General features: G+C 39.8%; 2 protein-coding genes across 8 annotated transcripts in view; both read right to left on the bottom strand.

Moving 5' to 3' along the window:
- LOC121250260 (phospholipid-transporting ATPase 2-like) overlaps positions 1–15,227 on the bottom strand; it is a 59,635-nt gene extending 44,408 nt beyond the window's left edge. For 4 of the 7 annotated variants that reach the window (XR_005937739.1, XM_041149320.1, XM_041149317.1 and 1 more), the window contains exons 1-3: positions 15,076–15,227; positions 1,890–2,106; positions 1,183–1,396 (exon numbers count right to left, since the gene is read on the bottom strand). Coding sequence is in view for 6 of the 7 variants with exons in the window: in XM_041149320.1 (XP_041005254.1) it covers positions 1,183–1,396; positions 1,890–2,014 (339 nt within the window). In the remaining variant the exon portion in view is untranslated. Of the gene's footprint in view, positions 1–1,182; positions 1,397–1,889; positions 2,126–15,075 lie in introns of those variants that run through there. The other 3 variants (XM_041149318.1, XM_041149321.1, XM_041149322.1) reach the window with 3 other exon arrangements.
- A 629-nt stretch (positions 15,228–15,856) lies between these two features.
- Positions 15,857–16,318, bottom strand: LOC121249371. Its single transcript, XM_041148081.1, has one exon. It carries the CDS (start codon positions 16,316–16,318, stop codon positions 15,857–15,859), a length of 462 nt encoding a protein of 153 aa, XP_041004015.1.
- Positions 16,319–27,568: the final 11,250 nt, after the last annotated feature.

The raw sequence follows: 27,568 nt of genomic DNA on the forward strand, positions 1-27,568 counted from the left end.
CACAGACTGCTTTCTCAGCATGGTATTCTGCCATTTGTGATTATCTGTTGGTCACTCCTTGAACCAATCACCATCTCTATTTAATAAAATGTATCACCACTGTAAACGACGATACAAATTCACATATCATCCTTTTCTCACTTGGTTGGCTTCCCATAGTCTATAAATGAAACACAAAATAATCCTTCTTGGAATTAAATAGACCCACCGCTCTCATTATGTTACCATTGTTATGGCCCCATGAAGAAGAGAGAAGGAGCACGGAGGGGTCTAGGGTTCACAGAGGAGTAACAAAAATGGAAGACACAAAGACACAACTGAGGACTTCGGGAGTTAAGTGTTGGGAAGATAGTTGAGTTGAGAAGCCATTCCAAAACGCAGCATTCCACCTGGGTTGAAGCATCAAAACGCACAGCAGCAGTAAGGAGCAACGCACCGTTTCATGAAGACATCAGCACATTTCAATATTCCAAAGTGCACCGTTTTATCCATTGTTAAAGTGCACTGTTTTGTTTGTTATTTTCTTTACATGTTCTAGAACCTTGTAGGGAATTTTCTAGCTTTATTTCTGTTAGTCAGGACAGGTGTCCATATGTTATTGCTTTGAGTAGTTACTCCTGCATGGGTATTAGAATCAGGGAATTCACAAGAAAAGGCATCTGATCAATTATCAACAAATCTGAATAGAAACTTTTGGAGGTTAAGGGGCCCTCGAAGAACCCTATATCATTCTTTTCTTATTCCATCATCTCAAGCATTTCCACAAACAGATCATCTACATTCATCCCGCTATTCCAAATCCGTACTATCCTGCATTTACTACAGCCATTACACAACCAGATTTAACAGTCATTACATTTCGAGATCTATACCGCCATGCAAATTAATTGTCTCTCATCCTTAGTAAAACACATCCACTCAAACCTACAATGATAAAATATCTATCTTATAATTGAGCCAACTACTAATGGCAACTAACTGGCTTAACTGCCAGCCGGGCATCTTAAAGTAAGTATATAGTATTGCAGTAGGTGCTGGGCAAGCCAAACCATTTGATCAATTTTAAACAAATTAAAAATTAATTTTGCTCTTTTACTTTAATTTGAAACATATAAATAAAATAAAATAAAACAAAGTCAAACAACAAAAATAGAAAGAGGATATAGGAAAACTTTTGCGTACAAGTTTTCTTATGCCCTGCCTAACAACCCAGACTTCCTTCTCATTTGCCTTCTTGTCTGATATATATCTATTGTAATCATCCGATGCCTCTTTTGTCGCAGAGACAAAAAAAATAAAGATAAGGGGGCCCCATGTGCTGGCAGGATTCACTGGAGTAATAAGTGGCCATAGCTGAAGGCAAGCAATCAACAAAAAGTATTGGTTCATTAACCGGCTGAAAACAGAAGAAATCAAATTGATTAGAGAAGGGAGGCAAGCAAAAGAGGAAAAATTAACTCCAGAAAATTAGACTAGGTTAGTAATTTTTCAAACATAAAGGTAACAAGCACTTGTTCTCGTCCAAAATATACCTAACTATGAAATAAAATAAAATGTTCTATACAAATCACAAAACTTCAAAAAGTGGTGCTAAGCAACATAGCTTAAAATCAGCCAAAAAAATCCAAGGGCTCCTTCACAAGTGATTGCAAAATAAGATAAAAAAAAAAAAACATGAAATAAGTAAGAGGCCATAATGCATCTATTTATGATGTGATCAGCTCATGCTCCAAAGAAATTATTTGAAGAATAAGTCATAGTCAGCCACAAGTGATGATTGGCACTCAGTTCATAACTGCTAGAGAATGTTCACAATATCACTCAAGCAAACAACTAGATAAGTCGTGATGAGAACCAACATAAAATCAACAGGTCAGTCGAAGAATCACCTGAACTGTTCCCATAAGTTTTTTGGGAGGAAGTTCAATAAAGTATATTTTCTGTTTGATATGCGATTGTCACAGTAAAGATCATGTGATGATTCTTCATCATTGATGTAGACATAACGCTTCATTGTTGAACTAGAAGCATCTAATCATGTTCAACTCTGGTTTCCAAGTTCAACCCAGACACTTCCACAAGCATTGAAGTTCATAGCGTCACATCCTGCAAAAAAATTAAAAAACTGAGTAGCACAGATCACTATTTCATACATCTAACAAATAGCAGGGAAAACCTACCTAAGACACAAGGTAAGGAGCTCTAGATCAACTTTTTATAATCCAAGTAACGGGCTATAATCCAAGTAAGTTTTTATTAGTTTAAATAGTAAGTGCACATCAACTTTCAGCATATTGACTACCTGTCAAACCCAAGAATATTAAAGTCCTAAATTAGCATAACCAAGATTTATAATTTATTTGATTGCTAATTTGAGGTTGCTGCCATATTTTTGGTATTTATTGATTTTATTTCAAATTATAGATTTGTTCTGTATTGAGAAAGTAGAAGAAATCTTCCCTATTGGGATCAATCAGAATTTTGTATTATAAAAACTGCCTTGGAAACTTCAAGAAAAACCTTACCCTGCCACCCTCCCTAAGAGACATTAGGGTTAGGTTAAATCTATCTAAATCAAGGGTAAAGCTTCCAGAACTTTTAGGCCTCGTTTGCATTCAAAACACACCCCAATTTATCTCAACTCATCTCATCTCATCATTACAACTTTTCCAAATTCCCACACAAAATATAATAAACAATTCAACTTTTTCAAATCTCAAAACAACTTTCTCAAATTCTCACACAAAATATAATAAATAATTCGACTTTTATTCTGTTATTCACAAACCATCTCAACCTATGTCAACTCATCTCTGAATCCAAACCGCTCCTTAAACTCTAAACCCTTCTAAGTGTGCCACCCCTCTCAGGCCTTTTAACTCTAAAACTTTCATCAATAAATTGAATGAAAAATATAGGAAGCCATTCCCAGGTTCACAGCCATTCTCCTTCTACTTTCCATCAACAAACCATGGCAGCAGTACTGGAAATTCTTCCCAGAGTCTGCAAAGCCATATGTAAACAAGAATCTTATATTTAACACTTCCCTTCAAGGAAAAATTCAAAAGAAAAGCCACTAAGATTGCCTATGATGCATCAATCCAGGTTAGGGACTTCTGATCAAGAAATAAAGGTCTGCAAGTATTTCTGTGCCACTGCTAGCTGGCAGCAGTAAAAATCAGTGAAAGCAAGCACTCCTAGAGGTTGAATGAGAAAAATCTCCGAGTCCTTCACTGCAGTAAAAATCATTGCACTAGCATGTTCTCCCCTACTTTAGCAACTTAGCAGCACCTTCTTTCATGCTTTTAAGGACTCCTAGAGGTTGTATCTTGGTCCAACCTCTAAGTAGAACTCAAAGTGAGTGTTAGGAAATTAGAAACTTCCTATCTACCATGATGTCTAAATTATTTCCTATTGTTTCCAATGATAAAATGAAGAGTTTTTAAGGCTAGGGAAAGCAAGGAACCTTTTTATTTTTCGAAAGGTAAAAGAAATTTTATTAGTAAGATTGAGAATAGACGTAGTCCAAGTGCATAGGATGTATACAAGAGAAAACACCTAGTCAAGAACTAGGAAAAGATTCAAGAAAATCACGAAAGCTAAGTCCGTTGAAGTCTATAGCAATTGACCGTGAAATTAAGGTATCAAAGAAGCATCTAAGTTTATCTAGTGAGCGTTCCTTATCTTCAAAGTTCCTATCATTCCTTCCCCTCCAAATAGACGACAGTAGACGCATGGAGACCATCTTCCATACTGCTACACTTTGTGGAATGCCACATAGACCTCTCCAGCTAGCAAGAAGATTGACCACCCTCCCAAGCATAATGCATGCTAGCCCCACTACCAAATATATCACCTCAGAGGGCCCGAGCCACCCTGCTATGAAGAAGCAAATGGTATACTGTCTCTCCACTTCTCCTACACATCTAACACCGATCAATTACCATGATACGTCATTTTCTTATGTTCAATGATCAGAATCTTTCCTAGTGAAACTACTCAAACAAAGAAAAAAGCGGCTTTAAGAGGCGCTTTACTCCTCCAAATACTGCTCCAAGGAAAAGGATTGTGGTGCTAACTAGTTATGGCCTCGAAGAACAAGTGGACCAAGAATTTCCCTTTTCTTGAAGGGATCCAAAACATCTTATCAATTCCTCCATCCCTTAACTCCCATAGTATAGAATAGATTTAAAAAGATAGAGAATGCACCAATTTCCCAATCCAAAATTCTGGTTTTAAATTTTGTTCGACTCTGGTCATAATGGCCAGTTAACAGGTACGCTCTAAATTCTGGAAACTTTTGATCTTTTCAGGCCATTCCAGTCTGGAATGTATCAATGGCAGTTTTTTAACTTTTCAATTTGATACCATTTTCGTAATTTTTGAATGTGATAAAATTTTTGTAATTATTGAATAGAAACGGTATTACTATAATTTTGAATCCAAATTGTATCTCTCTCATTTTATGAATATCTCAAATTCATGATTTTTTTCCCTCATTCTCTTTTCCTTTTGTTCTTTTTTTTAGGTCTTATTCTCTCTTTTTTAGTTTACTTTCTTAGCTCTTCAATTTTTTTTTTTTTTTTTTTTTTTTTTTTTTTGTGTGTATCTCTACTCATGTCAGTATTTTTCTAATCTCGTCTACTGACACCAATGTCTCTACCTTTACTTTTTATAGGTTTCATCATATTTTCATTTTATAGATTGTCAATTCTTATAGATACACACACACAAATGTTCATTTATAAATTGTCAATTCTTATATATATATATATACACACACACATGTGCATTACAAAGGTCTGGAGTTTAACCAGCTAAAAGACATGTTGCGCACGATATCCGGGGTTCCTTGTTATCAAAAAGAAAAACTCTTATATATACATATGTATATATGTAGGTAACGAAATATTCCACTCTAGCATCTAAACTCAAACGAAGTAAAAGACATGTTGCATATGTGCAGTCTCCGAGGCTCCTTGTCATCAAAAAAATTCTTACATATGCATATGTGTATATACATATAGAACAAAATATTCCATTCTAGTATCTAAACTGAAATGGTTATTGGAACATAATTCAAAACCTCAACCAAAACACTTTCTAGAAACTCAAGTGGATAGATTTTGACACTTGACTTTCTTCATAGTTCATGGCTGGTAAGGCTAGGTAAGAGTTTCTTCATACTTAATCTATGAATTTTAGTCTATTATAGATATACACTGGTTATGGAAGTAAGATTATTTTTAGTATTTGACTTATACACATGCTGCTTCCAAGTGAAAAAGATCTGATTTCCTTGCAACTCCATTTCTAAAAATATATTTATGACAAGATGATGAAGTATATAGAACAGATTTTTTTTATATAAGAAAAATTATTGATCCACATAATTAGGCATAGCCCAAGTACATAGGTAGTATACAAGAGAGAAACACCTAATTACAATCTAGAGCTAGAAAAAGTAGCATAAAAATTATAAAAGCTAACCCCCTCCAATACAATAGCCGTTGCCCAAAGTAACAATGTATGAAAAAATAAATCTCTAATTCCCCCCAACAAACGTTCTCTATTTTCAAAGCAACATCCATTCCTCTCATTCCATATGCACCACATAAGACATAATGGCACCATCTTCCAAGCAGCCACTATTTGACAATTGCCCTGAATTCCACTCCAACAAGCCAAAAGATCCACCACCCTCCTAGGCATCAGCCATGCAATATCCAGCCTAACAAAGATCCCATCTCATAAAGCCTTCACCACATCACAATGGAGAAGAAGATGATCCACTGATTCACCATTCCTTTTACACATAAAGCACCAATACATAATAAAAATACCACGCTTCCTCAACTTATCAATAGTCAAAATTTTCCTATCAAAAGCCAACCAACCGAAAAAAGCAACCTTGAGAGGCACTTTACTTTTCCAAATGCACTTCCAAGGAAAAGCAGTAGATGAATGGGTCAACATAATTTTGTACAAGGATCTGACTGAGAATTTCTTATTCCCGGGATGAATCCACAGCAATTTATCCTCCCCGCCACACTCCAAGTTCAATGTATACAAGATGCTGTAAAAATCAGATATGTCCCCCACCTCCCAATCCTAAATAGCTCTAATGAACCTGTGATACCCCATATGATGTGTAAGGGTAGGTGGTGTATGAGATCCCACATTGTTTGGGAATGAGAAGTTTTTGCTCTTTATAATGTTTCAATAGGACTTCAATTATATCAATGACTAGTCCTATATGAGTATAGGTCATGTGGTTTGAGCCTTCCATTGGGACGCTGCAAATAGTATTAGAGTCTATCCCAACCAGAAATGTGGGACTTGAGCCGTGCCACCTACGACGGATGGACCCAACGAGAACGTCAGGAATTTAAGAGAGGAGATTGTGATACCTCATATGATAAGAGAATAAGGTAGGTGGTGTATGGGATCTCACATTGCTTGGGAAGGAAAAGTTCTTGCTCTTTATAATGTTACAATAGGACTCCAATTGTATCATTGAGTAGTCCTTTTGGAGTATAGGCCATGTGGTTTGGGCCTTACATTGAGGCATTACAGAACCTCACATTCCACTACACCTAATAGAAAATAAAGAGTAAAAATAATTGCAAGGGGAAATACACTAAGGTTTAAAACCAAACTCTTTATTCTTGATTCAAATAAATAATTTTTTCATCATCAAATAAAATGATGAGTTTTAATAAATATTTCTTAGGAGAAATAAAATCATCTAAATAAGTAAAGTTTTTTAACATAAAATAAAATAATGAATATTAAATATTATTCTTAAAGAAATAAAATCATTTAAATAAAATGATTTTCTAAAACGATTTTATTTTAGGGGCTCCACAATGAAAAAGGCTGACTTAAAATTTTAGGCTTGGTCTAATAACACTAAAAATATCTCATTTAAATAATTTTGGACTTTTAAAATATTTGGAGGATTTTAAAATACTTGGCTCAATTTAAAAATCACCAGCTAGATTTAAAAATGAGAATTCAAGATTAAAGACTTTTAGGCGAGGCTCATGACCAATCCGAGAGGAAAAAGGAGCAATTGGTCACACATACCCCCTAGCCCAAGGGTTTTACCACTTAAGCCAACCCCTAGGGGTTTATGTCTAGTTTTTTAGTGGGTGGTTCTTCGCTTGGGAGCGTAAATGTATCACATCTTCTCTTCGCTGGTGATACTTTAATTCTTTGTGAGCCAGATCCTAATTATATTCGTTCATTGAGAGCTCTTTTACTTTGCTTTGAAGCTGTTTCAGACCTTGGTGAATTTGTCTAAGTCTGAAATGGTACCTGTTGGTTTGGTACATAATATTAGGGATTTGATTGAAATCTTGGGTTGTAAGGTGTCGTCTTTTGCCAGTGAAGTATCTTGGTCTTCCATTGGGCCCCCCTCATAAATCCAAGACAATATGGGATGGTTTTATTGAAAAGATAAAGAATAGATTGGCTGGTTGGAAAATGATGTATTTGTCTAAAGGGGGAAGAATCACTTTAATTAAGGGCACTTTATCTAATCTTAACATCTCCACACCAAACATCATGCCAAAATCTGACCCTAGATCCTCTACCCACCACAAATCTGAAATTGCTAATGAATTCCTCCCATCCATTCCAAATAAATTTCCATACACCCACACCGTACACTCCTCTCACTTCATTTGAGCTCCAACCTCCCCAAATGTTTCCAAATTTGGCATCAATGACAATCCTCCATAAAGCATCAATGTCCTGATGATACCACTGCAACCATTTCACAAGTAGAGGGAGCAAGATACGAAGGGGAAGAGAGGGAGTTGTTGGAGGAGGTCATTGAAGGGAGACAAGCTTACCGACGAGGGGCGCGGCTGGTGGGTGGCCATGAGGGGAGTGGGAATCAGTAAAGGGAGAGGGAGGCAGCACGATGTGGGGGGCAGGGGAGGGGGAGGAGAAAGAAAAGAGGCTCCACCTCTGGCAGCACCTCCCGCACACCTAGACCACCACCACCACCGCAACCAAGCCCCTTTGTGTCGAGCACCACCCCTCGCCGTCCAAAAAAACAAGCCCCACACCATTTTCTCGGCCTCTACTCTGCCCTCGTCTCTAGCCCCACGCTGCCATGTGCCACTAGGCCGTCGCTGAACTCCTCTGTCATTGTACCACCACCACCACCTCCCGCACACCTAGACCACCACCACCACCACCGCAACCACACGACACCGCAACCAAGCCCATTTGTGTCAAGCACTACCCCTCGCCATCCAGAAAAACAAGCCCCACACCATTTTCTCGGCCTCTACTCTACCCTAGTCTCTAGCCCCACGCCGCCATGTGCCACTAGGCCGTCGCCGAACTCCTCTGTCATTGTATCACCACCGTGGCCAAGGGAGGCCGCCACACCACGTCCAACTGTGCAAGCCCCAAAAGCATGACAGCAGCAACGCACCACCTCAATAACACCTCAAGCCACAACAACAGCACCTCAGGCCACCATGGGCCTCCACGCTCAACCACCCAATTCAATCTGTTTTGGTGCGGAATTTTTGTATCCATTGAATGTGAAGTTTTTGATTGGGTTGTGTTGTGTGAAGTAAGGGGGTGATTATGTAGCGGTGAAGTGGCCGGATGCCATGTGTAGTATCGGGATGAACTAAGTAGTTTGATGTACCGTGTGAAGTGAGGTTTGGTTGGGATTGTAATGGAGTTGTAAGTAAAGTATGGGGTTGTGTTTGTTTGTTTTATGTGGAGTTTAAATGGACTATGGATTTAGCATGTGTATTTTGTGTTGGTTGTGTATATTGAGCTTAAATGGATGATGGATTAATATGTGTGTTGTATTCATTGTTAATAGGCTTATTGATTGAGAATAGTATTTGCAAAGGTTGGGATATGGTGGAGCCATGAGATTGTGTTGTTTGTTGTTTATTAGATTTAAATGGATAACGGATTTAATTGACATAACTATATTGTAGTGGAGTTGAAAAGCATGATAATGATGTTGGTTTTTAATTGGACAGATTTTGTATATTTAATGTGTTGACTATGATAAATTAATTATAAAGAATGATGTATTGGGTTGACTAAAGAAGCTTGTATTGAATGTGTGGTATGTGTATGAAGCTTATAAAGCTTTGTGAATGTGTGGTGTAGGTTTATAAATTGTATGGGCAGATTTCATATATTGGATGTGTTGGTTTGGATTGCAAAGGTGTGGACGGTATGCTTTTGGACAGATTTATATTATGTGCTGTCTAGGTGTATCATCGTGCTATTGATGAAGCCAATGGACTGTGAAGTGAGCTTAAATTGATTTAAAGGGAGGGCTAGACAGAATTGTATTTATTATGTGTGCTATATGTGGGTGAAGCTTGTAAAAAAAAAAAAAAGCCAATGCGTACTTTGGATGAATTGTATGTTGATCTTAGGTGATAAAAAAGGTAGGGTACATGCGTAATTTGATTGATTGGATGTATTAGACAGCTTTGTATACCTTGTATGTCTCGTGTATAGATGGAACTTGGAAAGTCATGTCTATAAGTGCTTTGGTTGGCTGTACATGTACACTTGCTTTGGATTGTATAATATGTTTGTAAGTGAGGAAGTGAATAAGAACTTGACTTGATGTTGGATTGTGTATGTATGGAGGAAGAATATTGTTTGAGGAATGGTATCATATTGTAGTTGGGATTTCATGGTGAAGTGGGATTAAGTTGTAGGTTGTTGAGTGATGCTTTGGAGATTAAAGTGAAGCATAAGAGCTCACTTTATTAGTTAGAAATGAAGTTAGGCTTTTAGATTCGTAGTCTAGGCTTAGGATTTATGAAAAGGGTTATGCTTCAAGGATTAAATGGTGACTTGTACAAGTGAAATGAAAGGAAAGTGTGGAGGATGAACTAGGATAATAGAATATGTCGAAGTGAATGAAGCTTAAGGCTGCATTTAGTTGCAAGACTCAGTTGAGCTCAATCTAATTTTAAGCTGAGTCTAACATTCAAACACTCAACTCTCAAATTACTAAACTCATCTCAACTCAAAACCTCTTTACACATGGGACCCACAACCTTTTTCAACTTAACACATCTTTATATGTGGAACCCACAACCTTTTTCAACTTTCCATAAAAAGTATTAAACTCATCTTAACATTCAAATACACTTTAAACTCAGTTTAGATGGGCCCCACATAACTCCATCCACTACTCAACTCACTACTATTCATAAAGAACTGAACTCAGCTCAACATCCAAACGCAGCCTAAGTGAATGGTGGTTTTATGCAAGTTGTTAGATTTAGTTGCTTATGCAAATAAAAAGGGAATGACGTAAAGCTTATGTATGAATGTAGGTTGCCATCTAACATACACATGAAAGGACTGCATGAAATGTAAATAGCATGGAGTCTAGGTAAGTATTATATTCATACTCTTCTAGAGTTTTCTAAAGAAATGAAAAGGAATGTTTTTATTTATAAAAAGGAAATAAAATACTTTTATGAGAAAATGGTTCTTTTTATGAAATGAAAGAAAATGAGATGTTTTCCTAGACTGAAAGTGCTTTATGAATCTATACTAATGTATTAATGTTTAAGTATATGTACGTAATTACTTTCTTTGGCAACCACTTTTTATGCACTCCAAGAATAGTTGTATACATGTGAATGGATGTTAAATGTAGTACTTATTGTATTTATGTTCCATAAAATGAAATGATGATGTTTATACTTAATGTTATGAAATGATGTTTTAAGAAATGAAATGAGCTGATGAATGAAAAGAATGAAAAGGATATGACTGAAAGGAATGGATGAAAAAAAAAGGAAAGGAAAGGAAATGACTAAAAGGAAATGAATGGTTTAATGTATGAAGCTATGTAACGGTCATGACTGAATGAATTGTGGTACCAATGGAATGGGCAAATTGGAATGCCGAGTAAGTAGCAGTGGTAGCGCACCCAGTGCTACCCCCTGACTGAATGGGATTACCAACCTGTGGCCACAGCGGAATCTGGGTCCAAAAGACCGCTAACCCCAACATACGGAGTGTAACAATGTGTACCGGCCAGAGGAAAAGTGATAAGAGTAATTGGATTTATGAAACATTTTAGTTTTCTCATGAAGGAATGTACAAGGTGAGAACTGTTTTGAGGAATGAAAATCTTTTTAAAGAAAAAAAAAAACCCACCTTGTAATATTTTCAAAGAATATAAATGTTTTATGTAAAGTATGTAGATGAATGATAGATTCATGAACTAAAAACTATGTTAGTATATTTTGACAGTATGAAGTAATGCTTATTGAGTATTCGACTCATTTTGTTTTTAAGTGTGTCCCACCCAGAAACGAAATGAGGACAAAGCATCAGGACGAACATGGCCCAAGGAAAATGTGACAGAAGCCTAGGCATTTTATTTAGGCTGCGTTTGGATGTTGAGCTGAGTTGAAATGAGTTGAGTTCTTTGTGAATAGTAGTGAGTTGAGATGGTAGAATGAGTTGTGTAAGGTCCACTTAAAATGAGTTTAAATGTGTTTAGATGTTAAGATGAGTTTAGATGTATTTATGGAAAGTTGAAAAAGGTTGTGCATCCCACGTGTAAAGAAGTGTTGAATTGAAAAAAGTTGTGGGTCTCACGTGTAAAGAGGTTTTGAGTTAAAATGAGTTTAGTAATTTGAGAGTTGTGTATTTGGATATTAGACTTGGCTTAAAATTAGACTGAACTGCATTGAACTCAGATGAGTTTAACAACCAAACGGGGCCTTAGTATATGAAATCATTGTTGTAAAAAGACTTTGTCGTTTAATTAAACGAGTTCTGCTACAAAACTCTCTTTCAGATTTATAAATAGAAGTTTCAAATTTTAACTGTAGAATCTTTTATATCTTGGGAAGGAAATGAAAGGTTTAAAAAAAAATAGTAATTCTTGTCTTGTTTCCCAAAACTAAGTCCCACCACAAGGACGGGCGTTACAGTATGCTCCCCCCAAGTCTAAGGTTCAAATCCCCTTGGGTGCAAACAATCTCAATGGGTCATCGGACTCAGGAATTTTTTCCTCGAATTACCCAAGGTGCACTTGCGAGAAACTCCTTGCCGAGAGCCTGTACACTCCTGAGATTAGTCGAAACCTTGTTTCCAAACACCTGAAGCTAATCAAAGAAAAAAAGAAAAAACAAGCATAAAACACCCATCCACCACTGCCTCCAACATGCAAATCCATAACTAAAACAAAGAGAAAATGAGATAAAGGATCCTCTTGTCTCAAACCACGAGAACTGTTTAAGGAAATCCACAGAGGTGCCATTAACCAACACCAAAAATCTAGCAGTAGTGATACAATGCTTTATCTAGTTGCACCACCTCTCCCCAAAACCATACCTACCAAGAATATACACCAAAAGGTCCCAATTTACATAATCAAAAGCCTTCTCTATATCCAATTTACAAAGAATACCAGGAACACTGGATTTGATTCTACTATCCAAACATTTATTTGCAATGAGAACCAAATCGAGAATTTGTCTCCCCTGAACAAAAGCATTTTGTGGATTCGAAATAATCTTCTCCATAACCACGCTCATACAATTGGCAAGAACCTTGGAAATGATCTTGTACACTCCACTCACAAGACTAATGGGACGAAAATCTTTCACCTCCACTAACTACGCCTTCTTCGGAAAAGAGCTATGAAAGTTGCATTAAGACTTTTCTCAAATTTCATAAACAAGTGAAATTCAACAAAAACCACATAACATCCTTCCTAACAATATCCCAACAAAACTTAAAAAGAGCCATTGAAAATCCATCAGGTCTCAGCGCTTTATCTCTATCCATCCCTCTTAACACATTAAGCACCTCATCCTCTCCAAACGTCCTCTCCAACCAATCAGCACTCAACTGATCAATCGAGTTGAAAGCCAACCCATCAACCTTTGGTCTCCAAGGGTATTGCTTCGTAAGAAGTTTATCAAAAAGCTCTACAATATGTTCCTTAATTTCAGATCTGTCCAAAAGAACTTAACCTTCTGAATGCAGCACCTCAATGCCATTAAATCTTATATGAGAATTACCTTCCGAATGCAGCTCCTATAGAACAGATTTGACGTTATGAATGCAGCGGAATAGACAAAACACAAATCTGCTTCACCAAAAGGCCCTTAACTTAACTCAAACACTAAAATAAAACTCAAAAAACTATTCTTAGGAAAACTCAAGTAATAAGCTCTAATCCAACACATGAACCCGTAATGACCTAAAGGACTTATAAACTATAAATGACTCTTATTCTAATAATACAAAAAGAAATAAACGACTTCTAATAAACCAGCTTCCTTCTTTAAACAACTTAGAAGAATTTGGCTACACGACTTATAGCTCCTGTACATGTAAACTTCAAATTGGCCTTCACTTGTACCAAGACTGCATAAGGAACTCAACTCTTATAGAAACACGGCCTACATTACAAGATTACATCATTATGCATACAGTCTGCCATGGTGAGAAGGATAGACTTGGCATGTACAAACTAGAAGTAAGGAACAAGAAATCTGCACCACTGCAGCACTGTGACAGCTCCTAAAGGTTGTTGTTTTGACTATCCTGACTCCTGAGGAACTGTGTGTGATTTTAACCCCATGAGTCATTACCTTGGAGTTACAACAAGTGAAACTCCACCAACGCTAAACTGGTTACACAGTCTACACACACAAACATTTGACATATCAAGGCCCAAAAAGGTTATTTCTAGGCCAAGACCAGGTATGACCTGGGGACTTTAGGGAACTTTAAAGACCTTAGAAAAAGCCACTCCAAGACCTTGCCAATGAGACTCTTAATTCACCCAAATGGAAGTGGGTACCTGCTGCAAATCCTACAGTTAATATCTAAAAATACTCTACAAAGGGGATGAATACAGTTGATGTTTCCAGCAAGCTTCCAGGTGTAAAACAGAAACTTAAAGATCCCTTGAAGAACTCAAGAGCCATAGGAGCAAGGTCTAGTTGATATAAGTTTAGTAAACCCAAAAAGTGCCTTTGCACATAGTATCCTAGTAGCACTATCAAACATGATTTCCATGTGCTTTACTTGTAGATGGTGGTTACTTAAGTACTTTACATTTTAGTGTCCTGTTTTGTAGCTCTTAATATATATTTTCTTGTACTGTTTTCAAACATTGGTTATTGTAGTTTACATTTTATATTGTATTGATAGTTAATATAGTTTTAGTTTGTTTAGGACTTGGTTTGGGAATTTTGTAACCCCCAAGTTCTTGTTTTGCACATGGTATTCCTCCGCCGAAATGAGGCTATTAATAAAATTGGGGGCACCGTCCCTCTTCCTTAAAAAAAACATGATTTAATAGAATGACCAACCATAGAAAAGAATCATTTTCTTTGAGAAAGCAGCAAACTTTAGCAAGGAAATCAGATCCATTCTTCTGATAACAAACATGCAAAGAAAGACTCAAAAGTTAGAGAATTCTCGAAGTAATGGAACAGTTAGGTTGTTAAAGAGGTGTAGAACTACGAGACTAAAGGAAACGAGGTAACTAGTATGATCATGCCTTTAATGATTATTGCAAAATGTTCTATATTTGAAAGGTGTTGTTTTTAAGCTATATGCTATGATATTGTTTTTATGCACCTATGACATGACATGTTATGTGAGAAAAGCTTCATTAAAACTTCAAGCATATAGCTAACAATATCATAGCATATAGCTAACAATATTATAGCTTCATTAGTCTCAATACGTATATTTCTATTCATATAGAAATAGAAACTTCAATCACCAAAAGTTCTTTTTTCTTAACCCGAAATAATAATCTCCAATTTCCAAAAACGTCAAGGTAAATGCAAACTAGGAAAAGAGCCAAAATGCCCATTACTTTAACGCAGAAAGAAAACCCATTAATAAAAATTAGTTTCCCTCAATGGGTCATCAGAATTTGACCCCAATCTAATCCGACTCGATCAAAATTCAAGGAGATTTTCCAAGAATCCCTCCCTTGGGGCACCATGTTTCCGAAACTAAAGTTGAAACATTGATCACAGAGATATAGGGAATGGTCAAAGATCATACCTCTGTGGTGGTTGTTCTTCTTCTTCTTGGTGCTGGTTTGGTCTCTCTCTCCCTCTCCCTCTGCTATATAATATAATAAACCTCTCTTGTCAGAAGAAGAGGGGTCACACTAATTTGTGACCGTTTCAGTCGGATAGACTTTTAACCAACTCAATGCACCCTCCGCTGCTTTGGAAAGTCCAGTACGGTCAGCCGTTTGATTTGATAAATAAAATAAAAGTAAATACACGGTAAGTAAGTGAGAATCTGGATCAATGCTTCTCGCAACGTGAAGGCATATAGATGGAAATTGTATAAAAATAAATTTATAAATTAACGAGATTTGATATGATGTTAAATTTAATAAAAATAAATTTAAATTTTGATGAATCGAATCAAATCAAATTATATCATTCTGTAAAATTACTTTTATATAATCTACTTATAATTAAAGTAATTCTCAGAACTTTTCGGTTGAGACACTCCAAAATTTAGGAAAACATAGATACAGTTTGTGGGTTTATGACATTTGTGTATTCTAGTAGAATATGTGAGATTTATATGATATGGTTATAATTTCCTATGGAAAATGACATATTTAATTAGCATATTTTGTCCAATATTTTTCTCAACAGGTGTGTCCCCAAGGACAACAAAATGAGTGAGGTGTCTTTATTTTATTTTTATTTTTTTGAAAGAAAGAATGCTCTTTATCGATATACTTCATCAAATGAAGGAAAGAATACAAGGAGGACATTCCTCAAGTTCAACAATATCCTCTATTATACACTCAAGAGCATTTTTAACTAGGACATGAGCCAGCTATATTAGCATCTCTTCTGATATGATAGGCATTCCAGCTCTCAAATTGTAAAAGTTTTTGTTTAGCATCCCAAATGAGAACTCCTGAGCAGTGGTAGATAGCTTCTTTCTGATTGATGCTTGTTATGACCTGCATTGCATCCCCTTCAATTATAATCATCATCAATCCAATCTCACTAGCAAAAATAACAGCCTGAAGAACCCCAAAAGATTCAGCACGATAAGTGTCTGGAAAAAGCTCTCTTTGAATTATTTTGATAGCCATCACTTTGCTCTCGTGATCTCTAATGATGATCTCAATACCCACCCTACCGAAAGCCTTATTGATTGTTGTGTCCCAGTTCACGTTGTACACCCCCTCAAGAGGAGGTTCCCACCAGCTCCTATCAACCATGCCTCCACCATTACTGCTCTCTCCTTTGTTTGCCTCTTGATAATCCATTAGCAATTGTCTAACCTGCTTTTATTTCTTTTCCCTTTAAAATAAAAGAAATATAAATGATCTATAATTAACATGGAGAGTAACATATGCACACCTACTTGTAACATCACCTGAAGTTTTGCCATCAGTGTCTTCCTTTTTATTTTCATCAAAGTTAGCTTGCTATTGTGCAAGGTATCTTCCATCAAAGAGGTGATGATTGTGGAAGTCAAACACATCTCTCAAGTAAGAATTCTCGTCTCATCTCATTACTCAAGTATATTTTAATCTATTTCTAGTAGGAGGACTGTGACAGGTGGTGATGTGTGGCCTCTTTTCGAGATCCGGTCAAGGACGAGATCCCTCACCTGATTATGATTACCTAGCTCATGATCTCGTATCGAATCATTTAATATGGCCAATCTCTTATTGTCGTTCCAGTCAATAGCGTATATGCCACCCTGTCTCTAGGGACAGGATATTTAATGCGGTGTGGCTTCCCGCAAATTATCAGGGCGATGGTATGTGTGTTCGTACACCGTCCCAATTTCCTACACCTATCCTAACTTCTAACATGCATGCGCGGCTGGGGGTAAGATTGTGCGTGGAAAATCTTTTCTGGCCTCATTATTGCTTGGGCCTAGGGATGCTTCCTCCTTCTCAATCCCTGACTAGGGGCTAAAGCCCTTCAACTCAGAGTTTTCTAGGAGTGTGGGCTCAGTCCTTCTAGTTGTGAGCCTATTCACCCCTTAATTTACCCCGCAGATCTTTGTCACATAGGTGTGGTGGGATTTTTTCTTTCTCAAGTCCCCATCGTTTTTGCCCTCACACTTATGTCCAAACTCTAATTTCTTGCTTTCCTTCTTCCTTCTGCCACCAGTCTTTTCTTCGTTCTTCATGGCTCCATGTAACATTTCTCGTCATGGTTCTCGTGGTTCACATTCATCCCATTCACAAGCTCCTTTCCAAAGGGCTAGAGCGGCGGCGCTTACCATCCCAACAACTTCGAGGGTTGTCATTGGGTCTCCTCGATTACCCAAGTTGACCTGGACTTCGTGCGGCGTTCATATGGAGTCCCTAACTCAGTGGTTTTGGAGGTGCCTAAGTCTAACTGCGTGGTTGTAGGTTCCAAGGGGTTTGCCCAAGAGGTGGCCCTTTCTAAGCTTCTATTCCAAATAGGGTTACGAATTCCCTTCTGCCGTCTGATAAGGGATGTTCTAGATTACCTAGGCTTAGCCCCGGTCCAGCTTCGTCCCAATGCTTGGAGGACGATGTTGGCATGTTGCATCATGTGGTGTCGAGTCTTAGAGCCTCTGGGCGAAGAATTCCCCAACCTTACACCCAGGGAATTCCTCATCCGCCATGGTGTTCGTCATTCGGTAATTTGTGCAGCTTTCACTTGCATCCCACTGGTAAGGTGGTGTACATTGAACCCCTCTACTCCCATGTTAAGGACTTGCAAAAACAGTACTTTTTTGTGTCGGCCTCTTGTTGGGGGTTCCCAAAGGGAGAAGTCAGTCACCAGGAGTTCCCGTCCGGGCAGTGTGGAGTAGGGTTTCTAAGGATCGCAAGTTTGATGTGGTCCCTTCATCCAGGGAAAAAGATTGTCTTCAGGCAGTTTACCAGTGGCGGACCAGAACTGAGAGGCGGTCTTGACCAACACCGTCTTTACCCAGGAAAACATTGACTAATTTTGGTGAGTCTTCCCATTCTCATGTTGTTGGGCGCCACTTTTTGCAGGATTTGCCCGATTCTCAAGGACAAAGAAGTGAACCTTCCATCCCGTTGGAATAGAAGGGGAAGAAGACTTGTACGGACAACTCAGTTTATGACGAGGACCAATCTTCTAGCGAATCAAATTCTAGCCATGCTACTGCTTCCTTTCGCGGGCAGTCCTCGTTGGCTTCTGAGGGTAGCAACTAAGCATCATTGAGCATTCATCAGTGATAGACTTCGCCATCTCTTAGGAGTGGCATGGCCACCCACTTGGCCTCAACCCTCGGCGATCGCCACCGTTTTGGTGCTTATTTTGTTCGGCGAGGAGGCTCTTGCTCTTCCACTTGACCCTCAAGCTCCTTGCCCATCCCTTCGCCCACAACTGTCTTTGGTGAGGAAACTCACCCTCCTCCTATCTTGGGAGAGGGGCCAGACCAAGTTTCTTCACCTCCCATAAATTTTACTTCAATCGAGAAGGTTCTTTTAGGGGCGGCAAGACAAGTAGTGTCGTGCCAACACCTCGATCTCCCTCATCCTCTTTTTCCTAGCACGTTGCTCAGTTGGGCGTTGTTGGGCTTTCTCTTGCCGAAAAGACATTTTATTCTTTAGGGTTACCTAGTCCCTCCAGTTCTTGCCCTTCTAGGTAGCACCCTCCAGGACCTAGCTTGCAGCCCCAAAATTGGATGGAGGAGTCGATTCGGGACATTACTGATCTCTTTAAGGCATACTTATCTCCAGTAAGCCTTTTTTTGTGTTCAACAATGGCCTCATCCCTTTAACCTCATATTCTTACTGACCTTCTTCACGTTCTAGAGTGTCGATGATCTTGTCGAGGGGATTGTGCACCACCATCTTTATCTAGAGGATGAGGTTGGCTCACTCCCTGTTTATGCCACAGAGACCGATGCTATCATTTCCAATCTGCAGGCGAAGAGAGACATTTTGGCAACCTCGTGCTCAAACTAGGCCGCACATTCTCACATGTTGGAGGAAGACATTGTCGAACTCTGGGATGAAGTAGCCTACTTACGCCATAAACTTCAACAATCCAAGAAAGAGGTGACGAGAAAACAATTTGAAGTTGGCATTTTGGAGATGGAGTGCGACAACGGTTGGGATAGGCTTCGTCATTTGGAAGAGGAGTTTGAGGGGGGCAACAAGCGAGCTTCAGGTTGTGCTAACCAACTGTCTAACTCCTTGGACTCTCACCAGGAGCTACCTCTAACACTCGATGTCACTCAAGTTCATATGGCTGAGTTAGAAACTCGGTATGCCACAACCAACAAGGACCTCAAAGAGCATAATGAAAAATTCCTCAAACTTGGTAAGACGATGGAGTTTCACAAACAAAACTCCATCGACCACAAGGAGAAACTCACTCGCCTGGAGGCAGAGTTGACTGCTTCCCAGTAGGAGGTCGTTCGCCTAGGCCCCCAACTTGTAGCAGCTAGGGCTGTTCGTGACAAGGCATGGGCTCTAGGCTTTTCTTCATATGGTCTGAAAAGGTTGAGGCGTCACCTGTGGAAGAACCCCAATACAAATTTGTCTTCCTTGAGTCTGGATGATGTTCTCGACTCCCTACGTCCAGACGTGATGCCTAATGCCTTTCTTGATTTGGTGTTGCATCCCTGAAGAAAATTTTTTTTAACACGACTTTGTAATCATTTTATCTTGAATTAGACTCTTATTGAGCCTACTTTCGCTTCGCCATGTTCTTTTTTATTCTGGATTTAGATTCTTGAATGCCCTGGATGGATGCCCGTAGTCCTTTAAGGCTAGCTTTCTTGTCAGAGCATACTTAAAGAACAATTGACTAACCAGAATATGAGCGATTTGGTGGAATGGCCTAAAAAAAAGACGTTTTCTCTTCATTTGTTGTGATTTTGCTTTCTTAAGCAATTTCTATATTGCACACGCCTGGGTGTGATAATCAAGGGTGAGGGCTGGCCCATCCCTATCCCAAGATCGCCTTTACCCATTCACCAACTGAGGCGAGCGGAAAAGGGCGCTTGACTTAGGAGGCAAGGGACGAGATAGTCAATGGACTATCTTTGCCTGTTAGTAGCCACAAGAGTCGTCGGAGTAGCCAAGGGGCTATCTCCAACCTTTGGTTGTTGTGTGAGTCGAGGCACTCAACTTTTTGAGTGAAAGTTGAAATAGCCAAGGGACCGTTGTCGCCCTCGAACCGTGTATGTGAGTCTAGGGACTCGACTTGGTGGGCGAGGACCAATGCAGCGAAAGGGCCATTGTGGTCTTGTTAGTCGCCATGCCAGCTAAGAGGTTGACGGTCAAAGTAGTCAAAAGGTTGTCTTCCGCCTTTATCCGTTGTGCGAGTCAAGGGACTCGGCTTTCTCACGGTCGATGGTTAAAGCAACCAAGGGGTTGTCTTCCCATTTTATCTGCGACATGAGTGTTTTCATACGAATCTAGAGACTCAACTTTGTGGCCAAATCTAGGGACTCGGATTTGTGAGTAGAAATGATTTGTTGGATTGGATACAACAACTTTGGAAAAGAGGCGATTCCATTTGTTTCTTTCCAGCATACATGGGTGGCCCTTAGGTGTAGTATTTTCTCAAGTGCTCGGCATCCCATGGGTAGGGTAGCTCCCTTCCTTGGGCGTCTTTGAGTCGATATGAGCCCGGCTAGTTGTTGTGACTACCATGTATGGCCCCTCTCATCGAGCGCTTAGTTTCCCTTCTTTTGGAGTTGTTAGGCTTGTTTCCCTTAGAACCAGGTCGCTGACTTTGAAGGATTTGGGCTTCACCCTCTGGTTGAAGTAACGTTCAGTCTCTCTTTTGTTAATCGCCATTCGCACTTCGTCCTCTTCTCACCTTTCTTCCAGTAAGTCAGTATGCTCCTCCAATCTCTTGTTATTGGCACCATCGCCTCACTCCCATATGTAAGCACGAAAGGGGTTTCTACAATTGGCATTCGCACAGTTGTTCGATGGACCCACAAGACCCTGAGAGTTCTTTTGCTCAGTTTCCCCTTCGGTGAGTTTGCTTCTTTTTAGGATCCTAAAAAGGGTTTTGTTGGCTGCTTTTACTTGCCCATTGGCATGGGGGTGCCTTTGATCCCCAACCCTTTACACCAGTTGTGATAATAGTTGGAGTCCAACCATCGCCTGTTGTTGGAGATTACAATCTAGAGAATGCGGAATCTAGACACAACGTCAATAGAAATCTAGTGATGTTACTAGCTGTGATCGTGGCCAAACCTTCAGCCTTTACCCACCTGCGAGGTAGTCCACAACAACTATCACGAACTTCACACCTCTTTTTCCTGGGGGTAAGGGGCCAACTATGTCCACCCCTAATGGATGAATGGGCAAGGCGAAATGATCGATAAGGGTGTAACCAGTCCGGTTAGATTCAGTTTTGTACATTTTTTATAATCAAACCGATATATATCGGTTTTAATTGAAGAACCAATACCGGACCAATTCACTATTGAAATCCGAACTTATAATTTTTCCGGTTACGATCTGATCCAATCCGATTTTTTCGATTTTACGGATTATCTATCTTAGTAATAATATGATATTTACATATACTAAACTATTAATCTACTTATATGATAGTAGAAGTACATAATTTTATGATAACTAACACATACTTGTATAGTTTTGAATTTAACTATAATTTATATAAGTTTTAGACTTTTTATATGAGTATTATGATCAAATGTGTAAAAATATTTTTACAAAAAGAATATATATATATTATAATTTATTATGCAAAAATATATTTATTATATATATAAGAAGTAAATAAACTTACTATTGATTTTTATGTTTAAGACTAAAATTTTATGTTATATTAATTAGCAATTTAGTATGTAATATATATAATATAATATAAAAATATTGCATATAATATAAAAAATTATAAATATATATCGATCCGGTTCGGTTTAAACCGGTTTTCAAAATATGAAAACCGGTACTCCACTGGTTTAGGACCAATACCACACTAGACCACTTACAAAATGGACCGAACCATTCCGATCCTTTTTTTTTACGCCCCTAATGATCGACTTAAGCTCTTCTGGTGGGCGACGTGGAATGAGCGCAAAAAGTTGACATTCTGCGCATCTCTTGACAAACGCTTTTGTGTCTCTAAGGGCACGTGACCAATAATAGCCAGCCCTTACAACCTTTCTTGCTAGGGCTATTCCACCGGAGTAGTTCCGCAAACTCTTTCATGGATTTCTGTCAATATTTACTGTGATTCTTTCAGTTATACGCACCATAGGAGAGGGATGGAGAAGCTTCGCCTGTATAATACTCTATTTACCAGGGCAAAGCGCTGCCCAACTCTTAAGCTTTCTCGCCTTCATTTTCTCCACGAGGAGTTCCCCTAGTTCTGGTATTTTGCTATACCTAACGCCCAAATTGGCGTTACCAAACTAACTTTCGAGATCTGTGCTCCAATAGCCAGAGTTTCTGACGTCCTGGTTGTCGCTTCCCATGGTAGGGTGAGATCCTTCATGTTCGAGGTGGCTTGTGCCAATTTTTCTCTTAAGGTATTTGCCTGATACTAAATACCAAAACCGGTCACTCTTCTCCCATACCAATTGCTAGTATTTTTCAATTTTTTGCTCTTCGTGGTGTATTCCCATACAACCTGGTTGACGACCATCTGAGAGTCGGCTCTCATTTCAATTTCCTTGGCCCCCAATGCTTCAGCCGCAGTGAGTCTTGCCAACAATGCCTCATACTCTATCGCATTATTAGTAGTTTTTTAAAGGTGGGCTTTATCGTGTATTGGTGTTCTTCTCCAGAATCGGCTTTGATGTACACTCCTACCCCTCGCCATTGCGGCAGGATGAACCGTCCACAAAGCCTTGCTAAGGTTTTCCGATCGGCGTACCTTGGCTTTCCTTTGGAAGGTTGGTGAGCTTAGCTACAAAGTCAACCAAGATCTACCATTTCATTGTGCTCTGGGGAATGTACTCGATGTCGAACTTTCTTAACTCTATTGACCAGTTCATGGGGCGGTTTGTGGCATCTTGTGTAACGCCTTTTCCAGAGGAGTTTCGGTTAGGACTTTAATCGGGTAAGCTTGGAAGTATGGTCTTAACAACCAGGCTATTATCACTAGTGCAAATGCCAACATGTCCATCCGCAAGTATCGGGACTTGGCTCCTCCGAACGCTCAGCTCGGGTAGTATACCAGACTTTGGGTGACTTTCTCTTCTCTTACCAAGGCTGTCGAGACTACTGCTAGGTAGACTACCAAGTATAGGTACAGTGTCCCTCCCATATCTGCCTAGCTCAGAAAACGTGAATCGAGAGGTACTCCTTCAGCTTTTCGAATGCTCGATCATACTCGTAATTCCAGGACTGGGCCCTCTGCAACACCTTAAAGAAAGGTAAGCATTTGTCTATGGACCTGGTGATGAACCTATTAAGTGCCACCATTTGCCCTGTCAGTCTTTTGCTAATGTTCCGGGATGGCCCATGTTCATTATTGTTGTAATTTTTTTCTAGGTGGGCCTCTATTAGTCTTTCTAAGACCATGAAGCCCAGGAATTATTCCGAGCTTACGACGAAGGCACACTTTGCTGGATTCAACTTCGCAACACAACAAAGGTTTCCTGTAAATTAGCTGAATGCTGCTCGGGTTCTTTACTATTGACCAACAGGTCGTCCACATAAACTTCCATATTTTGGCCAATCTATCTTTGGAACATACAATTCACCAATCTTTGATAGGTGGGCCCTGCATTTAGGCAAAAAGGCATGACTTGATAGCAGTACAAGCCCAGATCTATTATGAACAACGCCTTCTCCTTGTCGTCTGGTAGGCATCCAAGAAATTTAACATTCGATGCCCGGCCGTGGAGTCCACTATCATATCTATGTGAGGTAAGGGAAAACTATAATCTTGGCATGCTTTATTCAGGTCCGAGAAGTCAACGCACATTCTCTATTTACTGTTTGGTTTTTTTACTATCACTATGTTGGAAAGCCATTCGGATTAATGGCCTCACGTATGAATCTAATGGCAAGCGTACAATCAACCTCTTCTATTATGGCTGCGTACTTCTCCATACTGAAATCCCTTCTCCTTTGTCGGATCATCTTGGCTTCGAGGTTCACACGAAGGAGATGCTCGATAATCCTATTGTCTATTCTTGGCATATCTTAGTGGGTCCAGGTGAATACATTCTTGTGTTCGTCCAAGATTCTTTTTAGCTATGGTCGGGTTTTGGGCCCCATTCTTATTCTAATCCTTGTGGTGGGCTCCGGATAATCCGGGTCGAACTTACCAACTCTAGTGGTTCATTTGCTTTAGCCTGGTTTAGGCGATGCTCATATCTTCTTTCCTCTTCGTGGTTGATGAGTCTCGGTTGTGAGGGTGGTGGCTCATCTAGCGTCGTGACCTCCATCATAAGGAATTATTCTCCTCAATTTTTGAGTTCTTGTACATAAGATTCTCGCACCAGCACTTGTTCGCCTCGAATTTCCCCTTCTCCTGCTTTTGACGAATTTTCATTTTCAGGTGATAAGTGGAAGTTAGAGCTTTCAGGCTGTTCAAGGTCGGGCATCGAAGAATGGCATTGTAGGACGAGGAAGCCTTCACCACTAGGAAGTCGATCATGATGGTAACGACATGTGGTGCCACGTGAGTTGAGACAGGTAATGTGATGACACCTAAGTTTATACCGTCTCGCTTGAAAACCCTTTCAACAGCGTGGGTGAATGGCGCAGTTTACCAAGATCAATCTTCATCTTAATAAAAGCATCCAAGAAGAGAACGTCGACCAAACTACTGTTGTTGATCAAAACTCTCCTGGTAGTATTGTTGGTGATTAACAATGTTATCACCAACGCATCATAATGGGGGTACAAGACTCCTTTGCAAACTTCGTCGTCGAAAGATATGGCTATCGTAGTCTATCGTTCTGTTTGCTTCAGGGAGCACCTCTCCTGGTAGTACGTTTTGTTTACCTCCTTGTACCGAGCCTTTCGGGCATGGGCTTTCCTACTGGAGGAAGTTAGGCCACCTCCAGAGAATCCTCCCATTATGGTCCTAATCTCACCCAGAGGTGCCTTTTCCATTTCTCGCCTTTGGAGAGAGGGCTCACGGGTGTCTCCTTGCCTTTCTGTCGTTTTGGGCTTGAGCTCCTCTATGACCACCAAGATCGACTCTCGCTCCCGCACGTGGGTCCTCTTTTAGGTGGGCACATTGAGTGTTCAACTACTAAGCACTCTAATTGCCTGTTTTCACTCATTTCCTCTATTTTCTTTTTCAAAGTATAGCAATCTTCTGTCTTGTGACCCTCCTGCTGATGGTAGGTGGAGAAACAATTATGTTTCTCAGTTCAGCTCTTGCTGCCTCTCGAGCTTTCTTCACCTTCCTTTTTCACGTGTAAGTTTGTGTGGGTGAACCTGAAACTCTGACTCCTAAGAATTGTCTTTGTCTTACCTCCTTTTGTGCTAACTTTGCCTAGGTTTCTCCAAGGCCTTGTTAGCCGTTTGCACCTTGGAACTTTTTTTTTTTGCTTCCTCCAGTTTGGTTTTTCTAGGGACTGTTAAGGCTCTAAGCATGTCCATATGCTCCCATAACATGATAGGGGTACGCTTGGCCAGCTCCATAATAAACATGTTCCTTGGCCATATGCCTCCCAGAAGTGCGGCCAATGTGATCTTCTCATCCTAGTCTTCAATTGTCATGCATCCTTTTTTGAAATGGGTTAAGTATGACTTCAAACTCTCGTCCTCTCGCTGCTTGACAGTTAGCACGTACGTGGCTGGCCGCCTCTTTCTTTTGCCATTCATAAACTCCATTAAGAATAGCCTAGTGAGTTCTTCAAAAGTACTAATCAAGCCCGAGAGCAAGGCTCTAAACCATCCCCTCGCATCCCCCTTGAAATTAAAGGGAAGGCTCGGCATGCGATTTCTCCTGGAAACCATGAAAAGTCATGTAAACCTTGAAAGTTTGCAAGTGTTCGACGGGATCTTCAGCCCATGGAGAGTCATATGAGTAATGTGAACCTTGCTTTTAATTCGGTTGTCTCCGCCAGTGCCTTCGATCGTGTTTGATTGAGGTAGGTGGTGATGTGTGGCCTCTTTTCATGATCTTGTTAGGCACAGTATCCCTCGCTAGATTATCCTGCTATGATCTCTTATCGAATCATTTAATGTGGCCAATCTCTTACTATCGTCCTTGTCGATAGCGTATCAACATCATGGCATTGGGGATAGGTTATTTAATGCAGCGTGGCTTCCCACGAATTATCAAGTCAAGGGTATGTATGTTTGTACACTGTCCTTGTTTCTGGGTCTCATTATTGCATGGGCCCGGGGATTCTTCCTCCTTCTCAATCCCTGACTAGGGCTAAAGCCCTTCATCTCAGAGATTTCTCAAAATGTGGGCTCAATCCTTCTATTTGTGATCTCACTGGCCCCTCCTCCATAGGGAATCCAAGTTATTAATACCAAAAATGATAGAGTTGCTATGTGTTATTTGTTAATAAATTTAACATAATTAACATTAAAAAAATATTTGTTTACTTTAGTTTAAACATATGATGTCACAATCAACAATATAAAAATATTGAAAAACTACTCTTTTAATGTTAATTATATTAAAGTTGTTAATGGATAGTGTAAGGAGATTTTCTCCGCAAAGCCCAAGAGGCCGGTAAACGAAAGGGAGCAAAATCAAAAACCTGGCCCAGAGTAACAAGCCCCTAACCCAGCCCAAGGGAAAGCTCATATGTACACGACCTACAGGAGAGATGGTGTTGTAATGGATGAGACTTATCGATCTGAGGGCTTGAGTAGTGTCCAGTCCTCGAGTGCCCACCCACACAGCTGGCGTGATATACAGGGAGCCCTTGATCAGCTAATAGAAAGGAGATGAACGAACCAGAAGGGAGACAGACTGAGAGAAGGAGGCCGTCAGATAACAGCGCTGCAATAATAGCTCCAGCACCTGGACAACACGCCACATTAATGAAGCCATCGCAGAACCACGCCGCATTTAAAGACTCTGACACAAGGAACGGAACGGGAGACATGGACATATGGTAGCAGACACTATCTACTCCTCAGGCATGTGGTATAAACAGTAGACCCCAGGTAAGAGAATATCTCTCTGATTCCTAAACTCTCTTACTCATTGGCTACCCTCCAAGAATATTTACTAACTTAGGCATCGGAGGTTACCCAGCCTCTAAGCCACCCTTTCAAATCCACAATCTTTTCTACCTTGTGTAGAGCCCCTTTTTGAAGATCTGAATTATCGGGGCTTGGACTAAAGGTGTGCGAAACACGATGTTAACAGATAGTAACCCTGAAAGGAAGGCAAAACAGTGCATTCAGAAAACAATAATGTCACAAATACAAAAAAAAAAAACATGCACCTAAAAAAAAAGGGGGCAAATATGGTTTCTAGGGGTGATACTTGCACCCCCGAACAGGGAGTGCCCTTGGCCCACCACTCGAACCCTGGCAATGTTCCCCATGGGCGAGGGCCCCGTTCGGATGCTGAAGAGTGGATTGGCACTGACGACCATCCGCCCCACCCAGCCCACCACCTAA

The sequence above is a fragment of the Juglans microcarpa x Juglans regia genome, chromosome 2D (assembly GCF_004785595.1).
Source record: "Juglans microcarpa x Juglans regia isolate MS1-56 chromosome 2D, Jm3101_v1.0, whole genome shotgun sequence".
In the NCBI taxonomy this organism is placed as follows: domain Eukaryota; kingdom Viridiplantae; phylum Streptophyta; class Magnoliopsida; order Fagales; family Juglandaceae; genus Juglans; species Juglans microcarpa x Juglans regia.

Bases quoted from the DNA above. Each gene is read 5' to 3' on its own strand.
- LOC121249371 (XM_041148081.1), bottom strand. From the start codon at position 16,318: ATGGATTATCAAGAGGCAAACAAAGGAGAGAGCAGTAATGGTGGAGGC.